At 51.3% G+C, this 24,090-nt stretch overlaps 1 protein-coding gene across 1 annotated transcript; it reads right to left on the bottom strand.

Annotated features, from left to right (window-relative positions):
• Positions 1-2,982: 2,982 nt before the first annotated feature.
• On the bottom strand, positions 2,983-22,682 carry VSTM5 (V-set and transmembrane domain containing 5). The gene is made up of 4 exons (XM_075546463.1): positions 22,122-22,682; positions 5,475-5,801; positions 5,242-5,382; positions 2,983-5,117 (listed from the first exon to the last, which is right to left on the bottom strand). The coding sequence occupies exons 1-4, from the start codon at positions 22,213-22,215 to the stop codon at positions 5,074-5,076; spliced, it is 606 nt and encodes a 201-aa protein (XP_075402578.1). The 5' UTR covers positions 22,216-22,682; the 3' UTR covers positions 2,983-5,073.
• Positions 22,683-24,090: the final 1,408 nt, after the last annotated feature.

A 24,090-nucleotide genomic window follows, 5' to 3' on the forward strand; every position in this document is an offset into this window, starting at 1 on the left:
CTGATTTGATGGTTGGGGTTCAGGCAAAGAAATCCTACGGTGAAACTTTAAAGTGGGTAAATGTATGGTTTCCATCTGGTTTGCTTGACTCCCAAACACCGATGTCGTGTTTCCTGTGGGTCTCCAGATACCAGGTGGGAAGCACTTGGCAAGCTGCCGCTGGCCTCATCTCAATGCCACAAGCACTGCATTACCAGTTGTCCGGATTGTATTTCCGTCCAGTCTGTCAGTAATGTTTCTGTAACAGCACGAGGCTCGTTCACGATCAGAAAGTAGGGAAACGCAGATCGTGTGACAAGGCCGATGAACTGGGAGTAAACAAAGGGCTTGGCCAGTTGAGCTCACTTTTTACAGAAATAAGAAGGGCCTGCACCTGGGCTCTCAAGCCCAGTGGTTCGCAACCTGTGGGTCACGACCCCTTGGGGGGGGCGGGTGTCGAAGGACCCTTTCACAGTGGTCGCCCAATTCATAGCAGTAGCAAAATTACAGTTAAGAAGTAGCAACGAAAATCATTTTATGGTTGGGGTGGGGTCACCACAGTACGAGGAACTGTATGAAAGGGTCTCAGCATTAGGAAGGTTGAGGACCACTGCTTTACCTTTCTGCTGTTGAAGGACAGCTGGCTGGTCTGAATTGTTGACAGACCACTTCAGTGAGTCTTGCACAAGAGTGTTTATGGGTCAGCGCAAGTATTTCTATAAGGTAATACTGCTAAAAGTAGACTTGCAAATAGAGGGGGAAAAAGTGAACTTGTACAATGCCCTGCCTTCTTAGTACTTACATCCTGATAAAGGTTTTTCAGTTTTGATGTCATCATTAAGGCTTGAAAAATGAGTAAGGCTGGGCAGTATTTTCCATCCTAAGGTGAGATTCAAAGGGTATAGGGTTAAGGGTATCAGGTTTCCACTAAGAAGTAGACAAGTTTGAAGAATCAGCATGGCTTCAGAATGAAATCGACAGAAGTTAAGATCAGTACTCACAAAAGCACTTGAAGGCTTCATCAGATGCAAAACATCTGCAAATCTGAAAAAACAGGACACTGCAAAATGCATCCAACTTCGTGAGAAGAAGACCACTGGGCATCACGTGAGAGCCGGAGAGCAGAGCCGCTTTTGCTCCAGGGAAAAACCCTCTCTTCTGCGCAGAGTGCGGAGTTCCAACTACTGACTGGTTAACGGTTGAGTGCCTCACCCCTGCACCACCAAACCTACTGGCAAGTCACCACATGTCAAAGGAGGTTGAGTTGCTAATGGTCATGTCAAACATAACGACAGGCATTTGTTCTTTTAGTAAAACACTGATGGGCCCGCTAGGTGGACAGAAGAAACTTAGGCTAGGTATGTGAAAGCAGATGAGACCAGCGGGGCTTCCCTTTGCTCCAGTGCCCCTTCCCGAGTTGTCAAGGGGATGGCATTTGAGCCCTGTCACATCCCTGGAGTTTTAGCCTGTCATGTTTAGCCTATCAGCATTCTGTTCTGTCACCTCGCCCTTCTACATGGTGTCCTCCTCCCGTGCTTGTCTGCATTCCTGCCCTGGCCAAGCGTCCCTGGTGACTACGTGAACTATTTCAAATCGGAGTAAGAGTGAAGTGCGGGCTCAGGTTTACCTTTCTGTCAGGGCTGCGGAGCACATGGGTACTTTGTCGTTATTGTTCGGTGTCCTGGAGTCTATTCTGACTCCTAGGACTGAACAGAGAAAACACTACTCACCCCTGTGCCAGCCTCGCTGGCATCCTCGGAATCCATGGTGGCAGCCGTTCGTGTCAGCCCATCTTACGGAGGTCTTGGGACTGAACCCCCAAATACTTTATCCAAAGGATATGGGATGAGGCCCGCCAGCCTTGCTTCTAAGGAGCATTGTGGCTGTGTGTATCTTCCAAGACAGATTTATTCATGCTCTGGTAGCCTATGGTGTATGCAGTAATCTTCACCAGCACCATAATCCAAAGGCATCGATTAATCTTCGATTATTAGTCCCTTGTCCAGGGTTCACATTCATACAAAGAGAAAACATCATTGCTCCAGGCAAGCTCACCTCAGTCTTTTTGATGATGAATGTGACACCCTGCTCTTGAATATGTCACCGAGCACAGTAGACCATAGAATTACCTGATTCCAAGCAGACGGTAACAGTCCGTTTGAGTTCATGAATACCCTGGCTTTCGATCTTCAAGTGTCCCTATTCCTCACTTCAGACCTTGCACATTTCACCCCACGATTCATCAGTACTGGGTATTCACGGCGGTTTCTTCTCATTTGGAGTCTTGCCAGACCAGCGAGTCCCGACAGCGACGTGAGTCCGTCCACTTCAGGAAGGCGGACCTGACGACGTTACAGTCTGTTTGAGTCCTTTACAAAGACCAGCGGCGCCCCAGCGCTGTTGGACGGTGTGCTGCTGCTGAGCGCAAGGCTTTCACCGGCGTTTCTGTTAAGCAGTGGGTCACCAGGCCTTTCTTCCTCGTCTGTAAACTCTGAAACCTGAACTGACTCCGCTGCTATGTGGAATACCGATGGCGGAGCTTCCAGTATCACAGCCAGCCCCCCCCCCCTCACAACAGTCCCATCAGTTACCAGGCCTTTTGGGGTCCTTGGCCCTCATTTCTGAAGGCGTTCTCATGGCCAAGGCGCGCTTTGAAGAACGTGTTCATGCACGGTTGAACTAGATGATGTTACACTCACTGGTCACACCCTCATCGCAATTCTTTCCAGACCAGGAAGGACTCACTGTAAGTACAGTTAGTAATCTAGAAGCCACGTTTCAGATTGTTCTCTTGGTCACAGGACGGGAGAGGATGGAGTTCAGGGGCGGCTGTTTTCCTGCATTGCTAAGGTATGTTTCAGGCCGGAGCCAGAGAGTCGTGCCAGCGTCATTTACGTGTGTGCCAGGTGCCGGGCTCTGCCTGGCTCTCACCGGAAGCCCCTCTCTCCCAGGAGTGGCCTCACACACACATGAAGGAACAAGGTGCCATTTTCAGATGTTCATTTTGGCCTTTATTATCTTTTTCACAGCTTGAGACATAACTTACAACTTAAACATTCACACTGGCAAAGCTGCAGCTTGGGGAAAAGAAAAAAGACCCAGAAATCAGAAACTTGTTCAGGACAGAAGGAGCCTTGGAAGTGGAAACGAAACTCCTGTCCCTCCAGAGAACTGGAAAGCCGAAGGAATCAGCTAGGATGGGGTTTTACTGAGCACAAGTCCATCACACAGCTGAGTTTGCCGCTGAAGTGGCTGGTGGCCCCACTGGGGTCTCGTTTCTCTTCCTATGCAGAGGCTCACCACCCTAACTTCTGACAGGCTAAAGGGCAGAGGTCGGAAAAGGAAAACAAGCACTCACGTATTCCTGCAGCTACCCTGCTCCAAACAAGCTTCCTGCCAGCGGCCTTCCTGTGTGCAAGAGGGCAGAGTAATAACCAGGCTGTCCTCGATCCCCTGGTGTCCGGAGCGCACTCTCCTGCTCCTTCATGGAGCTGGACACTCACGGGGCGTTTGCCTGTGTGAGAGGGTGGGTGTTCGAGGGGTCTCAGGGCCCGTGGGGAGTGTCCACTAGCCTGTGCTACGGCTACAAATCAGCTGTGAGGCCCGCTGCTGGCGCCTAGGCCTTCCCTGATCTCTGACAGTGCACGTCTCCACAAGTGCTTCTCAGGCCTCTGCTCCTTCAGGGGAAGGACCCATCCTTTTCTGCCGCATGAGATTGAGAGAAGATGGGGGCATGTGAGACCTGAAGCCAGGGACATCAGACGGGCAAGTCTCAGGCCCATGTGTGCTTGGGGGAGTCTGCTGCTGATGGCAGGGACAGCGAATCACCCGTGCCTCCATCACAGTCGGAGGGCTACCTGCCATCTCTACTTAGGATTGTTAGCCTCAGGAACGGGGATTGGAAGTAAGTTTAAGCCTGCATTAGAGCTTGCCAAACGAACGATGGGGGAAAGAAGCGTCCAGAGTAAGCACGGTAGGCAGCAATCTGAGTATAGGGGCCCAGGCCCTGCAGTCCACGCCTCCATCTCACATGGCCCACCAATCCCAGGGTATGACAACGAAAATTCTCCAGTCCTCCAATAACAAGTTCTTACTGCTTTCTGGGCCGTTGAGGACTTCTTATGCTTTCTTGAAGTTGCTCAGTGTGCTCTCTACCTGCCGTGTGTTTCATCTGATACCCTGGCTGCGAGGTAGGCGAGGCCAAGTACTCCTTAGCCCCGGGAGGAGAGGGAGACCTGATGTGAGATTCGGAGCGACAATCACTGAAGGGGACAGAGGGAGCCCGAGCCTACTGACCCCAGGTGCACTCCCGCACAAGGCCACACAGGTGGCATCACCAGCTCATCAAGAGGCTGTCTGGGGCCAGGTGGGGCCAGTGGGGGTGAGCTGCTGTTTCACTAACACAACCCACGTTGGGGTCCAGTGAAGGGGGAAAGCCAACCCAGGGCAGAATGAGGGGACAAAAGAAAGGAGCTTCTCTCCTCCCTGTCGTCATAGCTGGTTCCTCAGGAAGTACCTTGAGTTTCCTTCCCAGAGCTCTTGCCCACAGGACCTTGCCTGCTCCGAGCAGCTCCCGCAGGCCAGTAGTGCCCCTTACCATCTGTGTCCTTGGCAGCAGGCCGTCTGAAAGCCTCAGTTTGCTCACGACAGTGCCCACACCAGCGCTTGTGGGTTTTGGTAGTTGCAAGCTGTTCGCAGAGCAGGCAGGAGCACAAGGCATGGGGAGCATGTGCAAACTGCACAGTCACAAGCCTGGACAGTCTCAGGCCAGCCTCCGGTCACAGCAACGTGTCCGGAGCAAGCTGCCCATGGCTGCACGACTCCACTGGTTAGGGCCAATGTGGTCCAGAAACCGTAGCCCAGCAAAGCTCCTGGCTCCCAGCCTGGGTTCTCCTTGAACTCAGTGCCAGGACTACAACGGACTTTGGTCAGTCCATAGCCTTCCACTGCACGCAGGCCATCTGCTACCTTCCTGCCGTCCCAGCAGAGCGGGGCCAGTGGGAGGACAACAGGATGGACTGTCTGTGGGGGCTGCTTTTGCGGGAGGAGCGTGTTTTCCTCTTGAGGTAGGAATGAGGCGGGGCCCAGCGTGGGCTAACACTCGACATCTTGCAGCTCAATTTCCTCACTCTTGCTTTCTGCAAAGGCAACAGACACGCAGGTGAGCTGAGAGCGAGCCCCGCCGCGGTTCGGTGGCGAGAACTAGTGTGTGCACCCGTCAGTCCTCAGGAGCATGAATTAGCGGGAGGCCCAGAGAGTTACCTTTGAGTTTGTGTCTTCTCTTCCTCTGGAACTTATACGCACACTTATTACAAACCCACATGAGGCTGATTAGCACCGCGGCCACAGTAGCGAGAAAAGCCAGGAAGACAGCGACAAAGTGGAGGTCTTCATAGAGGATCTCTATGGGGGCGGGAAGGCAGGGAGGGGGGACAATGCTTAATTATCGAGAACTCAGCCGCCCACTCAGGAGCCCGCCCCCTGGGCAGCCTTACCAGAGACATGCAGAATGATGGTGCCAAACTGGCTGCTCCCCAGGCGCTCCGTCACCTTGATGCTGTAGTAGCCGGAGTCGCTCAGGCCCACACTGAAGAGCTGGATGGAGCCGTTGTCAAAGGTGCACACTCGGTCCCTGTGGCTCTGGGAGACGTTGGCCTGAGTCCCCGGCTTCCACTCCACGATCTTCTGCTCACCCCAGTTGGTGGTATATTTCCACTCAATGGTGGGCACCCCGACACAGGAGTATTCGACCGAGAGCAGAATGTCCTCCCTCACTGTGGCGTTGATGGAGGGCTGGGGGATGTACAGGGACACACCTTGACCTGCAGGACAGAGGGCCAGTCGGTGGGCATGTCAACAGGAACTGAACTTAGAGTCAGTCATGAGGCACCCCGTGGCATAGTGGTTACGTGTTGGGCTGTGGGCAGCAGTTCAAAACCACCAGCAGTTTGAATCACCAGCCGGGCTGCGGGAGAACGATGGGGCTTTCTACTCCCGGAGAGTGACAGTCTCGGAAACGCACAGGGGCAGTTCTACCCTGTCCTGTAAGGCGTCAACTTGATGGCCGTGTTTGTGTTTCGTTGGGTTTGTTTGAGGGGAGGGGGGCGGAGCATCATCCATGAACAGATACTCAGTGAGATCCGGAGTCCTGGTGACAAAAGGGTGAAGCACTTGGTTGTGACTGGAAAAGCTAGCGGTTGGAAGCCGCCCGGCAGGAGACAGATGTGGTGATCTGCTAATGCAAAGGTTCCAAAGACAACATGCACATGGCCCTGCTGATAACCCAAAGGTTTGGAGGTTTGTGTCTGCCCAGAGGTGCCTCAGAAGAAAGGCCTGGGAATCTCCCGCTGAGAATCGGTCCCTGGAGCCCTGGGGAGCAGGTCGACCCTGACATGCAAGCGATCGCCATGAGTTGGAGTTAACCTGAAGGCTCCCTCTTTATTTTGAGCACACCTGTGCTCCCTGAGTAGCAAGAAGACAGGCTGTGCCCTCCTGGTATTTGGGAGGATGGGGCTCATGGCCCCGATCCCCGTCCTTCAGGTGCGACATGGCGCCTGTTGGGCAGTTAGGCTTTACCACAGAAGGAAGCACGAGGAGGAGAAAACAGAGGTCAAGTTCCAGGCCAGCCCTGGGACGGTGGCCACCACATGTTTTCTTCAAGCTTGGGCCCAGCCCGCAGTGGCCGGTCTGTAAATGTTTGCCAAAGGAATGCCTACGGCTTTTATCTTTTTGCAGCTTTCCAACGTGAATTGAGTGGCGGTTTACAGAGCAGATCATCGGCTCTCCGTTATAAAATCCACGCACATTTTGCTCAGGCTCATTGATGGCAATCCCCACCCCAGGACGGCACCCACCGTACTTCAGGTGCTTCCTGTCTCTTTCCCCGCCTCTTCCTAACCCTGAGAAATGTGTTCTCTTCCTAACCCTGAGAAATGTGTTCTCGGGTGATGCTACCTTTTTGGTTTTGTTGTTTCTCACGTGGTGAATTATCCTAACTCGTGCAGGATGATGAGGGGCCACAGTCTGGAGGGCTGCGGCCATCTCCATCTGACCAGTAAGCCTGGTGTTTTTCAGGATTTTGAGTTTGCTCCCACCATTTTCTCCCACTCTGTCCTTCAGAGAAATGGGTAGTGGTGGTCTCAGGGTGACGGAGGGCGATGTTCGTGTGGCCCATTAGCTACCGGGGCTCCTTTCTGGGAGAATACCACTCTGTTTGTTTGTTTTCGACTCCCACTCGTTTTAGCAGCTTTATAAACCAGAGAACAAACCCATGACCATCAATCTGCTTCCGGCTCGTGGTGACCCACGTGCTGGCGTAGAACTGTCACCGGGCTTATGGAGGCAGCTGCGCGGTCTTCCTTCCATAGCCCCAACCTTTAGATAATAGTAAAGCACAAACCTCGGGTCACCCATGGGACTCATCACCTTAGGGACCTTTCATTTTGAGCCTCTGTTACTTTGGCTCCAGAAACAGCAAACTAAAAACAAATACCAATCCCATGCTGCCGGATCCAGCGTGAAACCAGCCGATTGGTTCTCAGTGGCTTTTGCATTTTGTCTTGACCAGAAAAACCGTTTAATCAGACAAACTAGCCAGGCATATAATTAGTTCTTAGGAACAAAGAGTGCATCCCCTATCAATCGACATAACTGCACGCCAGAGCAGAAACAAACAGCAAACTGCTTGTCACCTGCTCAAATGGATCACGACATCATCCAAAACAAGGGCAGGGTGCTCTGTGGCTTAGACCTGACTCAAAAGTGCTACTCCAGGAGGTGGATTCAGTAAATCAGATTTTAAAAATCAAATAGGGAACAGGTAGCCATTAACACGAATCACCTTTGTATGGACATTGGAAGATGCCCATGATGTGTTCACTAAGTTAAAAAACACATTAATTACAAACAGCATAATATGCTTTCATTTACAGTTTTATAAATATGTGCCTACTACACATACACACACATATTTTTTGTTAGTAATATGTGCCAATTTCCTAATGGAGAAAACCCCTTAGAGATTGTGTGGCAAGAGGTTTTATTTTCCAAGTTATTCATTTTTATAACTTCTACATTTTTTCCCATTTCTTTTGTTGCTGCTGCTGGGAACACACAGGTGTCAACCAATTCAATCGCTTCCACCTGTACAAGTCAGCAACTCTGATTCCATTCATCAACCATGCAACCATTTGCACTCACCTGTCCTGAATCAGTCCTCGCTGGTTAACAAAACCTCACTGCCCCACAGTAAGGCCCCTAACTCATCTTTTGAGTTGCTATTGTAAACTTGATCCCATATACGTAAAAGAGTATAGTGCTCCAAGCAGACGTTATTTTTTACTAGTGAAATGATTGTTCGCTGTTAAGAAAACTTCAGAGGATAAGTTTGGTTTAAAGTTAAAGATGATCTCAGGGCAGTAGTTTCAGGGGCTGATCCAGCGGGAAGTCCATGAGTGTTCGAATTCTGTTCTGCATTTTCTCCCTTTCAATCAAGAGTCTTCTAAAGACTCTTTGGCCCAAATGTTCAGCAATGATCGTTGAGTACCATCCAGTTCTTCTGGTCTTATAGCAATATTCTATATAAGTTTGTGGATTGTAAAATGCAGTTATTTATGAATTGATCATACAAAATAATGCTTATTTTTAAAAGTGTTTTTGATCTCTTTCGATTCGACTAAGCAATCTTATGGGAAAAGTTGAAAGAAGTGTTGGAAGCTAAAAAGTTCACCTTGCTTTCAGCTTCACTTGTGAGGATGCCGAGAGGAACTAAGTATCTGCTTGCTTCCCAAGCAGATGGGCACCGCCTCCTTTACGGGGCAAATCCCAGGACGGAGAGATTAGAGAGCGATGCCACGGGCACCTCCAACAAGGAACTCCTGACCAGCTGATTCCTCCGAGGTGGTGAGGGAATGCGTCACGGGGCTTTCCAGACAAAGTATTAGGCAGGTGAAAGTCTCTGGAGCCATGGGCTGAACTACTCAGAAGAGTTGCTTTTTCTTTGCAGTTTCTAACCATTGATTGGGGGTGGGGGCGTGAGCAAAAGGGCTTCAGTAAGCTCATGGAAAAATCCTATTGTCTTTTTTTATTTTAATATAAACAGCTTTTGAGAGGAGGGAAAAATCCTATTGGCAATATGAATTTAAACGGTACCCTTTAAATATAAGAAGCATATATAGTTAAACAGCAAAAGTTTTCTTCTTTTTTTAATTTTAGTTTTGTTGGCATATAATTCACTTATGCAATTCGATGGCTCAATCATATTAATCCCATTACCTTTTAATTCCATTTTCCCATGAAAATTTTGAAGCCCCCTTGTATTTCCTAAAGGCACAATAAAAGCCGGCACTATTTGGATGACAGTTATGATAGACAAGAATATTAACTAATGGTGAGACAGGCAGCTATACTGCTGACATGGCCTCTTGATTTAAGGAGCCACAGTGAATACACAGGAGTTAGGACAACTCCTTGCCCTCTCAGGTGTCTGGCAGGCAGATCACTTGCTCAGCAGGTGAGATCCCCAGATCCAGCTGAGAGCAGAGTAAGCCCCATTGTCACCACCACCACATGGAGGCAGTAGCAGTGCAGTGAATGATTCCATTGGGCCCTTCTGGCTATGGTCTTTGTTCTCCCACCAAATGGTTTTTTTCCTGAAAGGTAAGAAGGTGGGTCAAGATACTGAGAGGAGTATCTGATACAGCTGTGAGTGGTTACTCCAGGTTAATTGTGAGTGAGGCCCTGCTGGGTAGAAAAACCAGCCATCTCAGAAGCAAGAAAGGAGATCTCACTACCAGCAAGAGAGAGGAATCAGGAGTAGAAATTGTCCTTGATGCCACCGGAGTGGCAGAGGGGCAGCAGGAGCCAGAACTTTAGACAAAGGGATAGACCTCCCAGCCCACAGAGCAAGTGAACCTGAATGCCTCTGGGCAGGACGCTGTCTCATGGAGTAGAGCACATTCAGACACTTAATTGAGGGCACTGGGTTGCTGACCCATGGGAGTTGGAGCTGACTGTCTTTAGAATTATGCTCCTGGCAGAGTGGCACGCCGTTGGGCATTTATTGGCAGTCCTTAAAAAAACTTTGTAACGGCCTGAGCAGGGCCTTGGCCAGGCCAAGAGGCTGACGGCCAGAGACATGTTAGGGAAGACACTGTCCTGAAAAAGTGTATCCTGGGTATTTCTCACCTGAATTGCAACCTATGAACTTCCCCAACCAACCCCACAATTGCTGAGCATGGTCTGTGAGTCCTCGGTAGCCAATGCAATGCATTATTGGAAAGTAAAGCCAACTGCTGTTGCATGGATCCCAACTCATGGCGATTCCAGGAGTAGAACGATTACAAGGGGTGGTCAATGGTTGGTTTTCTATGAAAGAGATTCCAAACCAAACTCACTGCCATTGAGTCCATGCTGACTCATAGTGACCCCTGCGGGTTTCCGAGACTAACTGTTCATGGAGTAAAAAGCCCTTCTGCAGGGCTGCCGGTGATTTCTTACTGCCCAACATGTGACCGCTAGGCCATTCCATTGACCTTCCAACCTTTTGGTTAGCAGCTAAGTGTGTTAACCAACGGCACCATTCAGGTATTCCCAAATCAGGACGATCTTGGACAAGTTGGGACCACTGGTCATCCCTGCCCTGAAACTCAACAAAGGAATGCCGAAGAGCCAAAAGAAAACCTCAGGACATATGACAACTGAGTGCTAAGGGAAGGGGGCTCAGAAGGGCCTCCTCCCCGGAGATGCGAAGACAGCAGGCAGCCAGCTCCAGGCTCAAACTGAGGAAGGAGGAAACCATTAGCCTTTTGCCTCCCTGACACAAATCAAGGGCTGACCTTCCAAGGGTCAGCAACCCCACTACGCCCCCACCTTGATGGAGACCTCCCAGGATTCCCTGAGCCCAACACTCAGCCTCCTGAGCAGCACAGCACTGGCTCATTGAGAGCTGGCAGGGTGAAGAAAATGTGAAGTAGATATTACCTCTAGCTTCTCAAACAACTCCTGGCCACCAAGGCAATACCGACTCCTAATGACCCCTACTGGGTTTCCAAGGCTGTAACCACTTACGGGAGTAGAAAGCCCCACCTTTCTCCCAAGGAGCTGCTGGTGGTTTTGAACTGCCAATCCACTACACCACTAAGGCTGCTCTTATCTCTAGTTGACAGCGGAGCAAAGCAAAGCTCGTGGAGGTTAGCTAATCCGCCCAAAGTGCCAGTGAGCTGCCAGCAGAGATTCAAACCCCAGGCACTTTTCTCTCTCTGGGCAAGGGAGCCCCAGGTTGGCAGGAGCCTGGAAGGGGCATGGAGAACGGTGAGTGGCCCCAAGAGCTGTACCTGCCTGCAGTGAAACATCTGGGACAAACATTGGGGTGGTGGGAGTGAAGGCCAGGATGGCGTTCAAACAGAAGGAGGCCAAGCATTAAACGAGGCTCCTGGGAGGCTTCCTGGTGGTGGACTTCGTGATCACCACAGGTGCCGTCCTATGTGTCCTCCACAAAACCCAGGGCTGGAGCCCCGGCAGCCTGAGGGGCTGGAGATGGCCTTGCTCTGCAGCACCCCTCCCTGCAGCCCAGCAGCCTCCACAGGCGCGGTGGAGGGGGCAACAGGAAGGTCACATCTGCACCAGAGAACTCCTGCCCTCCTGTCTCCAAAGCCTCGGCGTCCCACCACAAACACTTCTATGGGTGCTTTGCCTGTCAAACTGCCGCCAATGCGAAGAGATCGGAAACGATGGTGTGGGGTCCGTGGAGAAACAACACAGTCTTACAATGTGGCTAATATGTCCACGTCCACGTCCGTGCCCCACATCAGCCTGCCTGTAAGCAAGTGAGCCAGAGATTTCAGAAACGCCACTTGTACCGGCCAGTACTGGCCGCAACCCCAAATTATGGCTTTCAGGCTTAACTGCCCAGAATAGTGGTGAGTCTGCACATCATTTTCAGGGTCTTCTTCCCACCTGAGCCCCGAGTACTCAGAGATCAAAGTGTAGCCTCATCTCCTGCCACGAGCCTGCTCTGTTAAGGAACATGGGAAGTCATCCAGATGATGGCCAAACCCAAGCAGCAGGTGTGACGGACACGGGTCCCTTTTCTAGGGTCTGACCTCAACCAGGAAAATCACTAAACCAGCAACAGTCATTGCCCTGGGTCTCACCTATTAGGTACCAGATGTCACCAGCACAGTCCATAGCACCAAGGCTGGGAAAGTCCTGTGATCTGGCCATTATCAGACTGATAAAGATAACAAGTCTGATAATCAGTGAGGTTGTCAAGAGTGTGAGGAAGTTGTTCCACCAGAACAGTGGAGACTGTAAATGGGCGTAACGCCTTTGGAGGGCAATAAGGTGAAATCTATGAAAGGATGTATAATGCACATACTCTTTGACCTAACATTCTTCTTTTATGAATTTTTCCAACAGGTAATAACACTAAACAAATGCTAACGTGTGTGTGTGTGTGTGTGTGTGTGTGTGTAAGTGTAGTCCTCAGGCCTGGTATGATCAATTGTAGTACTAAGAGTGAAGACAATTTACGCACTCACTGGTAGACCTGCTAATACATTATCGATATTTGTACTCTGGAATACAACAAAGTTAGATCTATACAACTGATATTAGGTGTTATCAAAAGCACTGTTAAGTGATCGGTCTCTATGAAGGAATCAAAAAACTCAAAGAAGAAACTAGTCCACATGAGTAATAATCTACACAAAGCATAGCCTCATCTATTCTGTGACCAGAAGAACTAGATGGTGCCCATCTGCCATGACTGACTGTTCGGATCAGGGGACTGTGCGTACCATAGGATGCTGCTAGAACGGAAGCAAAATGCAGAGCAGAATGCAAACTCTTAAAAAACCCAGGCTTACTGCACTTACTTACACTAGCTCCCCAAAAGTGTCTTAGTGAGATTTTCTGCAAACCTTGGACCAAAACTATTCTATGAGGTCATCTTTTAGGCAAATTATTTAACTTCAATGAGCTTTGATTTACTTCTGTATAAAAGAGAGGTAATATGTTTACACACACTTCACCAAGCCGGTTCTCAATGAACTAGTACCTTGCTGTTCAGGAAGGGGGGGGGGGGGGTTGGGCCGACTCCTGGCCATCTCCATGAAAGTCGGGTGTGTGGTGGGGGGTGACTTGCGAGGCCAGGCCATGCCTTGTGTTAGGCTCAGTTTGAGCCTGGAGCTGGCTGCCTACTGCCTAGATATCTCCCAAGGATGAGGGAGGCTCTTCTGAGCCCCCTCCCTCAGCAATCAGTAGTCTTGTATCTTGGAGTTTTCTTTCTGCTCTTCAACGTTGCTTTGCTGAGTCTTGGATAGGGGTGACCAGCAGTCCCAGCTTGTCCAAGGCGGCCTCATTTGAGGATTCCTCTGTGGTACACATGGCTCACACACTCAAGGAGCTGCAGGGTGAAATCCACTTAGAGGTGTTTTGGGGACAAGGCCTGGTGATCTACTGGTAGAAAACTCACCCTTGAAAAAGCCCTTGGGTCATAAAATAAAAAATATCATCCGAGAGTACCATGCGCCCTTAAAAAATCATCTGTATGAGACCCAACAGTCAATATTTACTCAAAAGCAAAGGTGAGAAGGTGCCTGGAGATTATGAAGTAATGAGAAAGTTGACATGTGTCATAAAAATGTAACCAATGTCACTGAACAGACTGTGTGGAACTGTTCATTGGGGACTTAATGTGCTATGGAAAACTTTCACCCAAAACAGTAAAGTATTTTCATTAACTGTGTGTGTTTAATCATAGAACACCTCTGGGAAGACACTTTTTAAAAACCAGGAAGCACGGTTGTCATTTTTGGAGGCATCTGAGGTAGAATTTCACTCTGTACCAGTGGTTCTCAACCTTCCTTATGCTGCAACCCTTTCATACAGTTCATGTTGTGGTGACCCCCCCAACCATACATTGATTTTCATTGCTCCTTCATCACTGTAATTTTGCTACTGTTATGAATCAGGCGACCCTGTGAAAGAAAGGGTCGTTCGACCTCCCAAAGGGGTCGCGACCCACAGATTGAGAACCGCTGCGCTATACTCTTTCAAACTGTTGGAATGTTCAGTCAGTTTGTGAATGACTTAAAAATTGAAAACCAAAAGCACTGTGATCCTACAAGTAACGTGTGCCAAGCTTGGTTCTGAACCCACGCTGCTCCCCACGTGAGACTAACTAACCCACATAGCCACACCACACCTGAGAAAGCGCTTTGCAGGCACCACCGCAGCCCGAGGCTGAGCACTACACCTCCGGCGCGCTGCACCTGCCTGGGAGCCAGGTAAGCACCTGCTTATTTGATGGCCGATGAGGACCCTGGAGCTGAGAGATGGGAGTCCTCGAGATCTGGCTAAGTAAAAACTCAGGGCTGAGCTGGGCAGCCAAGTCCCTTCCCTTCCTACGAATTGCCTGCAACAAGATAAAGCTGTGTGGAGAGCTGCAGGTCTACTTTCCCTCTCTGTTTCCCAAAGGAGCACATTTCCCAGTGCTGAAGGCCAGTGAGACGGCTGTGGCAGGTGACCAGAGTCTAGGTCCAGGTGCCTCATCGGGAGCGGCTGGCCGTAATCAGCTGTCGGACACGTGCCGCCAGCACATCTGCACTGCGATGTGCGGAAGGATTGGCTCTGGCTTTTGGAGACTTAGTAGGGTATAGGAATGTAAACGTTTCATTAGTCATTTTTAAATGCTGACATGCTGAAGCAGTAATGCCTTGGCGATACTGCACTGAATAAAATATATCCTTTCATTCTCACACGTGTCCAACAGGGAATCCTGCATTACATCTGTGCTTCGCGTTTGTGCCTCACACCACTGCTCTGTTGGGCGGTGCTGCTTGAGGAGGTCTCAGACTCTCTGAGGCTCCGAGCAGTTCTGCCCTGCCCTGCTCTGCCCTGCCCAGTCAGTATGAATCTGAATCGGCTGGATCCCTGGCAGTGGGTGGGAGTGCTTACTGAAGGGCCTGTCTTCCTGCAGACTCTAAGTTCCTGGAGGGCAGGACCTGCCTGGCTGGCTCCCTATTTTGCAGTTCCAGAACCCTGCAGGATGCCTGAGGACGCACAGCCTGGCATTCTGGTTCACTGGCTCCTCCTACAGGCAACGCAATGGGTCTGGGTGTACCTGTGTGTGAGGTGGGGGGCTCCCCTAAGTATGCCAAGCTGAGCACAGAATCAGCTGGGGCCCCCACAGCCAGTTCTTGGGACTCAGTTGGTCTCCCTGCCTGAACTATATCTGGGGTCCTCCTGTCTAAACTGCCCACCCCTCAGTTTCTAAGTTTGTGGTAGATGGGACCATACTGTATGTAGAAAGAATCCTAAGGAACCTTCCTACCAGGGAAGCAGGGACCCTAGGAGGTGGGGGGGCTGGACCAGCAGTTCTGATGCACTGGTAGGGAAGCAGGGACTCCAGAGGAGAGGGGACAAACAGGTCTGATCCACTGCTTACTAACATCATGACTTCAGCCAAATTGCCTTAAAGTCCTGTGTGACAACAGATGGCTCTAGAGCTGCTCAGTCAGAAGAAGAATCCGGAGTGAGCGCATGTCCAACACCTAGCACGATGTCCCTCCCCACCCCAAATTGCAAGGAAACAATGCACGGTCACCTCGGCTGTACACTGGAGCCCTGGTGGCTCCGTATAGGGTCACTATGAGCCAGCATCGACTCGAAGGCAGCACGGGTTCTTTTGTTCGTTTGGTCTCGTGACTCCATGGGTTAGCTATGGGGCTGCTAACCCAAAGCCTGACAGTTTGAGCCCACCAGCTGCTCTGACGCTCTCTGCCCTCACCAAGATGCACGGCAGGTGAGAATCACCTGTGAGTGATTGGGAACAGGACTCCCTGCAATGCCATCTTGTCTCAGCGGGAGGGAGCTCATTACCAGCAAGAAGCAGGAGTGGAGCTCATTCTCTGAACATGAGATCCGCTCAGTGAAACTCCGGATCCAGAAGACAGTTACAACATCAGCGGCACAACCATCGGGCCAGGAGCCAGAGCATGGAACTGAGGGACACTTTTGTGCAGTAGGCTGGCCTTCAGAGTAGGGTGTCCCTAGGGAAAGCTGGGCTTGTCCATCCACTGATGTGGAGCTGAGTGCTTTCCGGCTGAGGCTTCCTGGACTGGGGTGCGTCTGGGCACTTAATTCAGGGAGCTGGCCTCCCCAACCCTTGGAGCTTGAGCTGAATGCCTCTGGGTTGAAGGCTTACAGTGGAGTGGTCTGCCCCTTTGGGCATATATCAGCAGACCTGAAAGAACTTTGTAGCATGTCCTGAAAAACAACTACATTCCGACCCTTTCTCAGTGGTATTACAACTTGTTGACTTCCTCAGTTAAACCCTTTATTCTTAAAAAAAAAAAAAAAGATATACAGCCTCAGAAATCCTACCTGGGGTCACCATGAGTCCATTTTGACTGGACAGCAGTGGGGCTGGGTCTTGTTCTGGGGCCACCTCTCACTATGCAGAAGACAATTTATGCTGCAGATTGTGCTGGAGATGGCGGAAAACTGGCCCAGAAAAACAACTTTTTAAAACAAAGAAGGCAAGCAGACCGTTGAATGGAAACTCAGCGGCTGTGTAAGTTATTGGATCCACCCTCCTCCCCCAGTGCCACTAGGACCGCCCTTCTGGACTTGGGTGACTCCAGCTAGGGCACAGACGAGGGCAAGATGGTGCTCAGAGGTACCCTGGGCAGTCCCTCACTGTGCAGATGCGCGGCTGCCCCGTGGTGTGGCTGCCCCATGGTGTGGCTAGCCCCTAGGAAAGCCCCTTCCCTTCTGTAATGCGCTCAGCACACAGAGTAGGGGCCACATGGGGGCTCACTCACTGAGGGGCGGATGGAGCTGAACTCACAGGCCTACTTGACGCACAAGAATAAGTCGTGCATCGAGTCTCTGAGACTACAGCTCAGAGTATGTAGAAGCCTTGGTCAACGAGAAAAGAGAGATCCGGTGTCCTGCTTCAAGACCCTGGTTTCCAAAAGGCGTCTGTGTTGGACAGGGTTCTCTAGAGAGACAAACCAGATTGCTAATAATTATATGTAAATATATTTATAAAGATAGATATATAATTCAAGAAATTATATACAGATAGATAATACAAGAAATTAAGTTAAATTATAAAGCAGTGAGACACTAGCAGTCCTTTAAGGCTTGAGAGCCGCCAGTTGCCAGTCCCCTTCTGTAGCGAGAGCTGGGCTATATACATCCAGGCAGCAAACAGCAAGACAGTTCACCAACTGTCACCAACTGTCGGTCCCCAGCTCCAGAGACGAACATTCCAATCCTGTTGAGGGACCTCAACTTACAGCGACACAGTCCACAGGCTAGGCATCCCACAGGTAGTGTACCCCTTTAAACTGAGGCACAGAACGAGCAAGGCGAGGCTCACCGAGCCATTTATCCCTCTGCCCTTCAGTTAATCCTACTTGTGTTTATCGACCAGGCTGGCACAATAAACTATCGCAGCGTCTGATCCAAGCCCACGCTAAGTCTGCAAGCACGGACATGACAAGGGAGTTTTGTTCATGGAAAAATGCCCAAAGTCATGGCATTTCCCCCTGAAAGTTTTGAAGCTACCTTTGTACCATTCTGCTTTACCGAAGGGCCATCCAAGGGCCCTCAACCGTAGGTCCCCTGGCCAGCGCCTTTGACCCGCACGGTCCTCCTGATTCCCTGCTTCAGAGTCTATTTGGGGTGTTAGTGCAACACCTTCCGCCCAGGATCCAAGACCTTCCCAAGCTCCGTTCCCTGAGCTGTCCATTATGAGGAAATTGGCAAGTGCTGAAAAGCCTGGTTTAACAAAACAACTGTCACCCTCTTTGTTTGGAGAGAGAGAGAGAGAGAGAGAGAGAGAGAGAGAGAGAGAGAGAGAGACAACTGTCACCCTCTTTGTTTGGAGAGAGAGAGAGAGAGAGAGAGAGAGAGAGAGAGAGAGAGAGAGAGAGAGAGATCATGATTGCCTGCCACTCAGAACTCCTCGCTCTCTGCTCACCTGAGGAGCTCTTGCTTCTCCTTCAATGGTTTTTCCTCAAGAAGCCGCTTCCCAATAGACAGCAGAAACATGGGCGCAGGGTGACAGCGGACGGTGTAAGATATGAAAATATGAGTTCATGAGGGTGGAATGGTGGGGGACGGAGGGGAAAAAAGAGGAGCTGATACCAAGGGCTCAAGTAGAAAAAAAAGTATTTTGGAAATGATGATGGCAACATGTGTACAAATGTGCTTGACAAAACTGATGTATGAATGTTGTCAGAGCCCCCCAATAAAATGATTTCTTTAAATTTTAAAAAGAAGAACAAGAAGAAGAAGCAGCCTCCTCCCAACTCCCAGTGGAAGTCATCTTTTTTGGGATCTGATCCGGGGCACCCTGTTGGCAGCAAAGTGCCAGGCACAGATTACTTATTGAGCCAAATCAAACTGCAAAACAACACAGCCGGGTCTCTTGATCCAAGCCCGATGAGAAGGTACCATCTTTATGTCGGCAAAAAGCCACGGACAAGGCAGAAGGGAGACATACGATAGGGTGGGGGCTCGGGGAGCAGAGGTTGGACAAAATGCATGTACTTCCTGACAAGCTATTTCCACAGGGTGAGGGTGACGGAGCACGTTTGCAAAGGGCTTGGTCCAGCGTCCTCAGCCCGGCCACCCACTAGAATCGCCCAAGGAGCTGCGCTGCGAAACACACGAAGGCAAAGCCTGCGTCCTGCCCTCAGCGAGTCTCCTTTAACTGGCCTGGCAGAGGGCGTGGGGAAGGAACCTTTGAAAGTTCCCCGGGGAAGGCCTAATGCACTAGGCCGGCGGTTCTCAACCTGTGGGTCGTGACCCCTTTGGGGATTGAATGACCCTTTCACAGGGGTCACCCGATTCATGACAGTATCAAAATGACAGTGATGAAGTAGCAATGAAAATAATGTTATGGTTGGGGGTCCCCACCACATGAGGAACTGTATGAAAGGGTCGCGGCATGAGGAAGGTTGAGGACCACTGTTCTAGACTATGAGTCCTGGGTGCAGGCAAGGGGTTCAGTGCTCTCTGAAAGGTGGGACCAGTCTTCTCAGAGGTGCCCGCGTTGAAAACTCAGGGAGCTGTGCTAGTCTACAGCAAGGGATTCCCTGCCACTCCAAACTCCTCCCTCTCAGCTCGCCCACGACCTCAACAACAGCAAAGTCACTAGGCTGACCCTGCATTGCTCAGAGGAGGAGGCTGCTCTCCCGCACAAGGATGCCCTGGCCCATGGCGAGGTCCCCAAGGGGTCAGCATGGCACAGCACCAGGAAAGACTGATGTGCGTTCTGGGACCAGCAAGACAGTTGAACCAGAGCGTCCTGTGCGCTCTGTCGCCTTAGCCCGCAGCACAGACTGGTGCCTTCTCAGCCCAGAGATAACCCTTTCTAACCGGGAATTTGTGGATCCCTTCTACGTCTGCAGGGAAGTGACATCTGTCCTATACCCAGTCTGCCTTCCAGAGAACCACAGGGCCTGGTCAGCAGGGGCTTCTGTGCGAGATACTGGCTACACTCCCAGGTCTATGCTAGGGCAACACCCACTTCCTCTCTGGTGCTCAGTTAGCACACCTGGTGCTTCCAGGCCCCAAGAGGAATGCTTTAGCAAGGCGCCATCAAATCAGCTTTCTGCCCATGTGACACAGTAGCTCTTCCTGTTGGGTTTCGTAGGCCGTAATCTTCGTTCTGGAAGATCGCCGGCTATTTGTCTCACAGAGCCTCGGAGTGGGTTCGAGTCAACCTGTCGGTTAGCGGGTGAGTACTCACTCATCTCTTTTTGAGTATCTTAGGGCTTGGAATTCCCTTCTCCACCCTGTCCTGCTGTGTCGCCTTTCTTGGCTCCCTGGGGGATGCCTCAATTTCTGCAACTACCCAGTGGCTGGGCTAGGCCACACACACCCTCTTTGGAGGAGGATCTCACGTTGCATCCTGGCCAACAGAGAAGGCACGGAAGCTTTGGGTATGTATTGTGCCTAATGTGTATCCTGGTTTTAGACGCATTACATTGCCAAAAAAGTCTTGTCATGCAAGAAGTCTGTAGCTATTGTCATCAGGTCTTGTCCATAGTACAGAGACAAGGCTCTCTGCACTCGGTCTCCCACTCCCTGCTAGGCCAGCAATGGAGATTCTTAGAAAGGCCCTTCTCACTGTTTTCAAGTCATTTCTGACTCACAGGGACCCTGTAGGACGGACAAGAACTACCTCTTGGGTTCCAAGATTTTAAATCAGATGGGAGCAGACAGCCTCATCGTTTACCCTCAGAGTGGCTGGTGGGTTCGAACCATTGACCTTATGGTTAGCAGCTCAATGTACAGTCCACCATGCCACTGGGCTCCTTAGAAATATCCTTAGAGATTACAAATGAAGAAATTAGGTGATCTATTTTACTACATACTTCCCTTTCATAGATGACCTATAATGGCCTTATAGGACAGGTTAGAACTGCCCCTGTGGGCAGTTTTGTGGAAGTAAAAAGCCATGTCTTTCTCTGTTTGTGGAAGTAAGAAGCCATGTCTTTCTCCCGAGGGGTGGCTGGTGGTCTCCAGCTGCGGATCTTGCTGTTTTCAGCCCAATGCATATCTTTAGTGAGCCTAACAGACTGCATTCTAGCCAGAGAGGTGGGAAGGTTAAGAGTGCTAGGTTTACAACTGATGGATGGATTGGTATAAGAACCCCCAATAAAATGATCTTATAAAACAAACAACCAAAAACTCCGTAATAAATAAATAAAAGGAGACAAAGAGCGCAAGGATCAGAGTGTATGAATTTTGGCTGAAACCACTGACTAGCTGGCAACTCTTCACAAGCCACGTAACTGCTCAGGGCCTCTGTTTCCTTGTCCACGAACCTGAGCTAAGAGGAGCACTGATTTCATTGGATTGTTCTGAGTAGGAAATGACAGGACCCTGGTCAGGATACGAGCACGCCACAGCGAGTGCCTACATGCGTCGTACGCTGGTCCTGCTCTGGCCATTCTCTACTCCTCCGTCCACCAGTCTGCAAACTGGGAATGGTAATAAGGAGATGAAAACTGATTCAAGGAGAAAGGAAAAGTGTATTAAACTCAGAACAAGCAAACATGCCCCCTTCCCCCACCCCCTGCAGTATAATCAAATTAAGCATGGGATGACTTCGATTTACTTGCTAATCCATAGTTAACAGTTTCACTTTTTTCCCCCATGGCATCAAAAATCTATTTCTAGGTCTGGTCAATACCTCTTTCTCAACACACCCACCCCCCTCGCAGACACACACCCCACACCCCGGCCCCCAGCACCTTCCTAGAGTCAAAGCCGTTTTTCAAATTACTGGAGACTCCTGACAAGGGGTGGAGTACTTACTTAGTAAACGCGGGGTTGCTTACTAATCTGTACTGCCGAGTATCCCCAATTATTCACAACATCAAAACTGGGACACTGTTCCCTACAGATTAGTATGTTTCCCTTGTTTATGGGGTAATTCGCCCTGGTTGTAAGCTGTTGTTTGTATAGAAGGGAGTTAGTTGGGTGGGGGTGTGTGTGACCCCATCCAAGAGATCCCAGGTGCTGCTGGGCCACCCACCCAGAGCGAGGGGCAGGGTCGGCCAGGACGCCCTCTGGCCTGAAGAGTTCAGTCCTCAATGCCCATCCACCCCCCAGAACTCTCTCTAGCAACTGCGCCCCTCCAGGCAGAGCGCCCTGGTGCCCCGGGTCAGCCCTGGGCCGCTGGAAGAGGTCCTGAAGCCGGCCGGGGCCTGTGGGACCCTGCGCCCCTAGACTCGCGTGCAAGCCCTGATAAATCCAGGGGGAAAGAAAGGGGCCGCGGGGACGGGGGCGGAATCTTGCACCCGAGGCGCGGCCGGGCCGGAAGCCGGTTATCTTGGGGCCGACTTCCGGCGCCGAAAACGCCTGCCCCTTTCGCCCAGCGGGACGCGCTTCCCCCAAGCGGGGCGCACTGGGCCGAGACCCCGAAGTAGCCCCGCCGCGGGGACCCGGGAGCCCCGCCTCTCCGCCGCGGGGTGCGCTGGGGCCAGAGGCCGCGGCCGACGCCCGCAGGCAGGGGCGCCCTTCGTGCCGGGGGGCGGGCGACGCGCCCCGGCGAGTCCCGGGGACCCACCGCGACCCTGGGCCCCCCCGCCGCCGCCCGTGGTTCCCACGCTTACTCTGCAGACAGCGGGCCGAGGCCAGGCCGAGGACGACGAGCGCCAGCGGGACCCCGCGGCTCCTCCTGCGGCCTCTGGGCGGCCGGGGCCTCATGGGCGAGCCCGGGGCGCCGCCGGCCGGCCGGGCGGGGCGCGGGTGCCGGTGCGCGGGTGCCGGTGCGGGGCTCTGCCGCGCGCCCGCCTCCTCTCCGCCGCGCGCGCTCCGGGGGCTCCCTGCGGCCGGAGGCCGGCGGGCCGCCGGGGCTCCCCGGGAGCCAGTCCGCGGGGAGCGGACGAACCCCGAGACCGGAGCGAGAAATCCGCCGTGCGCACACGCGGAGGCAAATCATAAGGCAATAATGGCAAATAGCGAGCCGTTTCCTTCCGTTCACACCCAGTTCATTGGTGTTGATTCAAGATTCAGTCGCATGCTGGGTGATGGGAGAAAACCGAAGAACCAACCAGGGACTCATAGCGACCAGAGAGGACCGAGTAGAATTGGTTGCTCCTTAGGGTTTCCAAGGCGGTAAGCCTTTACTGGAAGCCCGACTGCCTCCTCTTTCTCCCGCAGAACAGCCAGTGCGCTCCACCTGCTCCCGGAAGAAAAGGCGCAGCCGAGAGCTTTGACCACTGCGTCACCAGGGAGGGAGGCAGGGAAAGTACTAGTCATTGCCTGAGCACCTACAGGGGCCATCTGATGGATTTATGGGTTTCGGAAAGGTTTTAGGAAGATGGGAGGGGCGTCTCTGGGTGGGGCCCTTGGACAGTCACTGGTGCCATTTATGCACCCAAACACCCATCGAGAATGGTTGGCTCCTTCCTTGTAGCAGGCTTGGCACGTGAAGAGAACATTGGTAAGAACAGATCTGAACACTGTGCTGCAAGTCCCCAGTATACAACGATGAACAAGGGAGACGCATTCAGAGATCCTAGCCAGGGGCGGGGGTGGGGGGGTGGGGGGGAGGGGAGAACAGAAAGGGGAAGGATTCCCTCACAGTTTATAGTACTGTGATAACGCATCCCCAGGATGCTCCCGGCCTTCAAAGCCAGAGTAATTAGCCCTGTGGAGGAAGTGAGGGAGGAGCTCAAAAGCACTCGCTGGTACAAGGGAGTCATGAAATTCCACAAGATGCTGAAGACAGTAAGATGGAAGTTAGAAGAGGGATTCCAGAAGATAAAGAACTGATGAAAAAGACTCACTACCATGAAGCCGACGCTGACTCATAGTGACCATATTGAACAGGGTAGAATGACCCCTGTGGCCTTTCCAGATTCTTCTTTTGTTTTAATAGTTTTATTAGCACTTTATCCACGTGTCATGCAATTCAATAATTCAGTCATCAAGATTTGTACAATTGTCATCGTATTCAACTCTAGAACATCTTCTTCCTTGTAGTCATTGTTATTTATGCATCCCCCCCACCCAAACATTTGCCATTTCCACAAGACTGTAACTCATTAAGGGAGTAGAAAGCTGGGTCTCTCTCCCTTAGGCAGGTGGTTTTGAACTGCCGACCTTGCAGTCAGTAGCCAAATGCCTAGCCACTCCTCCACAAGGGCTCCACAGAAAGAGCTGAAAAGGTGAGAATAATTCAAGGATCCAGGGCACTGGGATCTTGTCTCTGGCCTTGGAGAAGTGACCTCACTTCTCTGGAGCAACTGGGTCAGAAATTGTCACCCTGGCTGCACATTAGAACAAAACCCGTGGCCTGGGCTCCACTTCCGTTGAACTGAATCAGGCTTTCTGGGGTGGGTTCTCGTGTTGGTAATTTCTGAAAGCTCCCGGAATGATTTCTCAAATGCAACCTGAGTGGAGAACCACTGCTTTAGATTAAAGGCTTCTTGCGGTCACATTCACTGGTGCTGAGGTTGGAGTTTATCAGATTCTAAGGTGTACCAGAGGAAGGAGGAACACAGCAGCTGTCATTTGAAATCATGATTATATTTTTCATTCACTCATCGAATGCACCTCAAGTGCCTGCAAGATGGC

Source organism: Tenrec ecaudatus, chromosome 4 (assembly GCF_050624435.1).
Source record: "Tenrec ecaudatus isolate mTenEca1 chromosome 4, mTenEca1.hap1, whole genome shotgun sequence".
Taxonomy (NCBI): domain Eukaryota; kingdom Metazoa; phylum Chordata; class Mammalia; order Afrosoricida; family Tenrecidae; genus Tenrec; species Tenrec ecaudatus.

Excerpts from the sequence above, each read along its gene's own strand:
- VSTM5 (XM_075546463.1), bottom strand. The coding sequence starts at position 22,215 with ATGAGGCCCCGGCCGCCCAGAGGCCGCAGGAGGAGCCGCGGGGTCCCG. Across the intron at positions 5,802-22,121 it reads CTCGGCCCGCTGTCTGCAGA|GTCAAGGTGTGTCCCTGTAC; the intron begins GTAAGCGTGGGA and ends TCTGTCCTGCAG. Across the intron at positions 5,118-5,241 it reads GAGAAGACACAAACTCAAAG|AAAGCAAGAGTGAGGAAATT; the intron begins GTAACTCTCTGG and ends TTGCCTTTGCAG.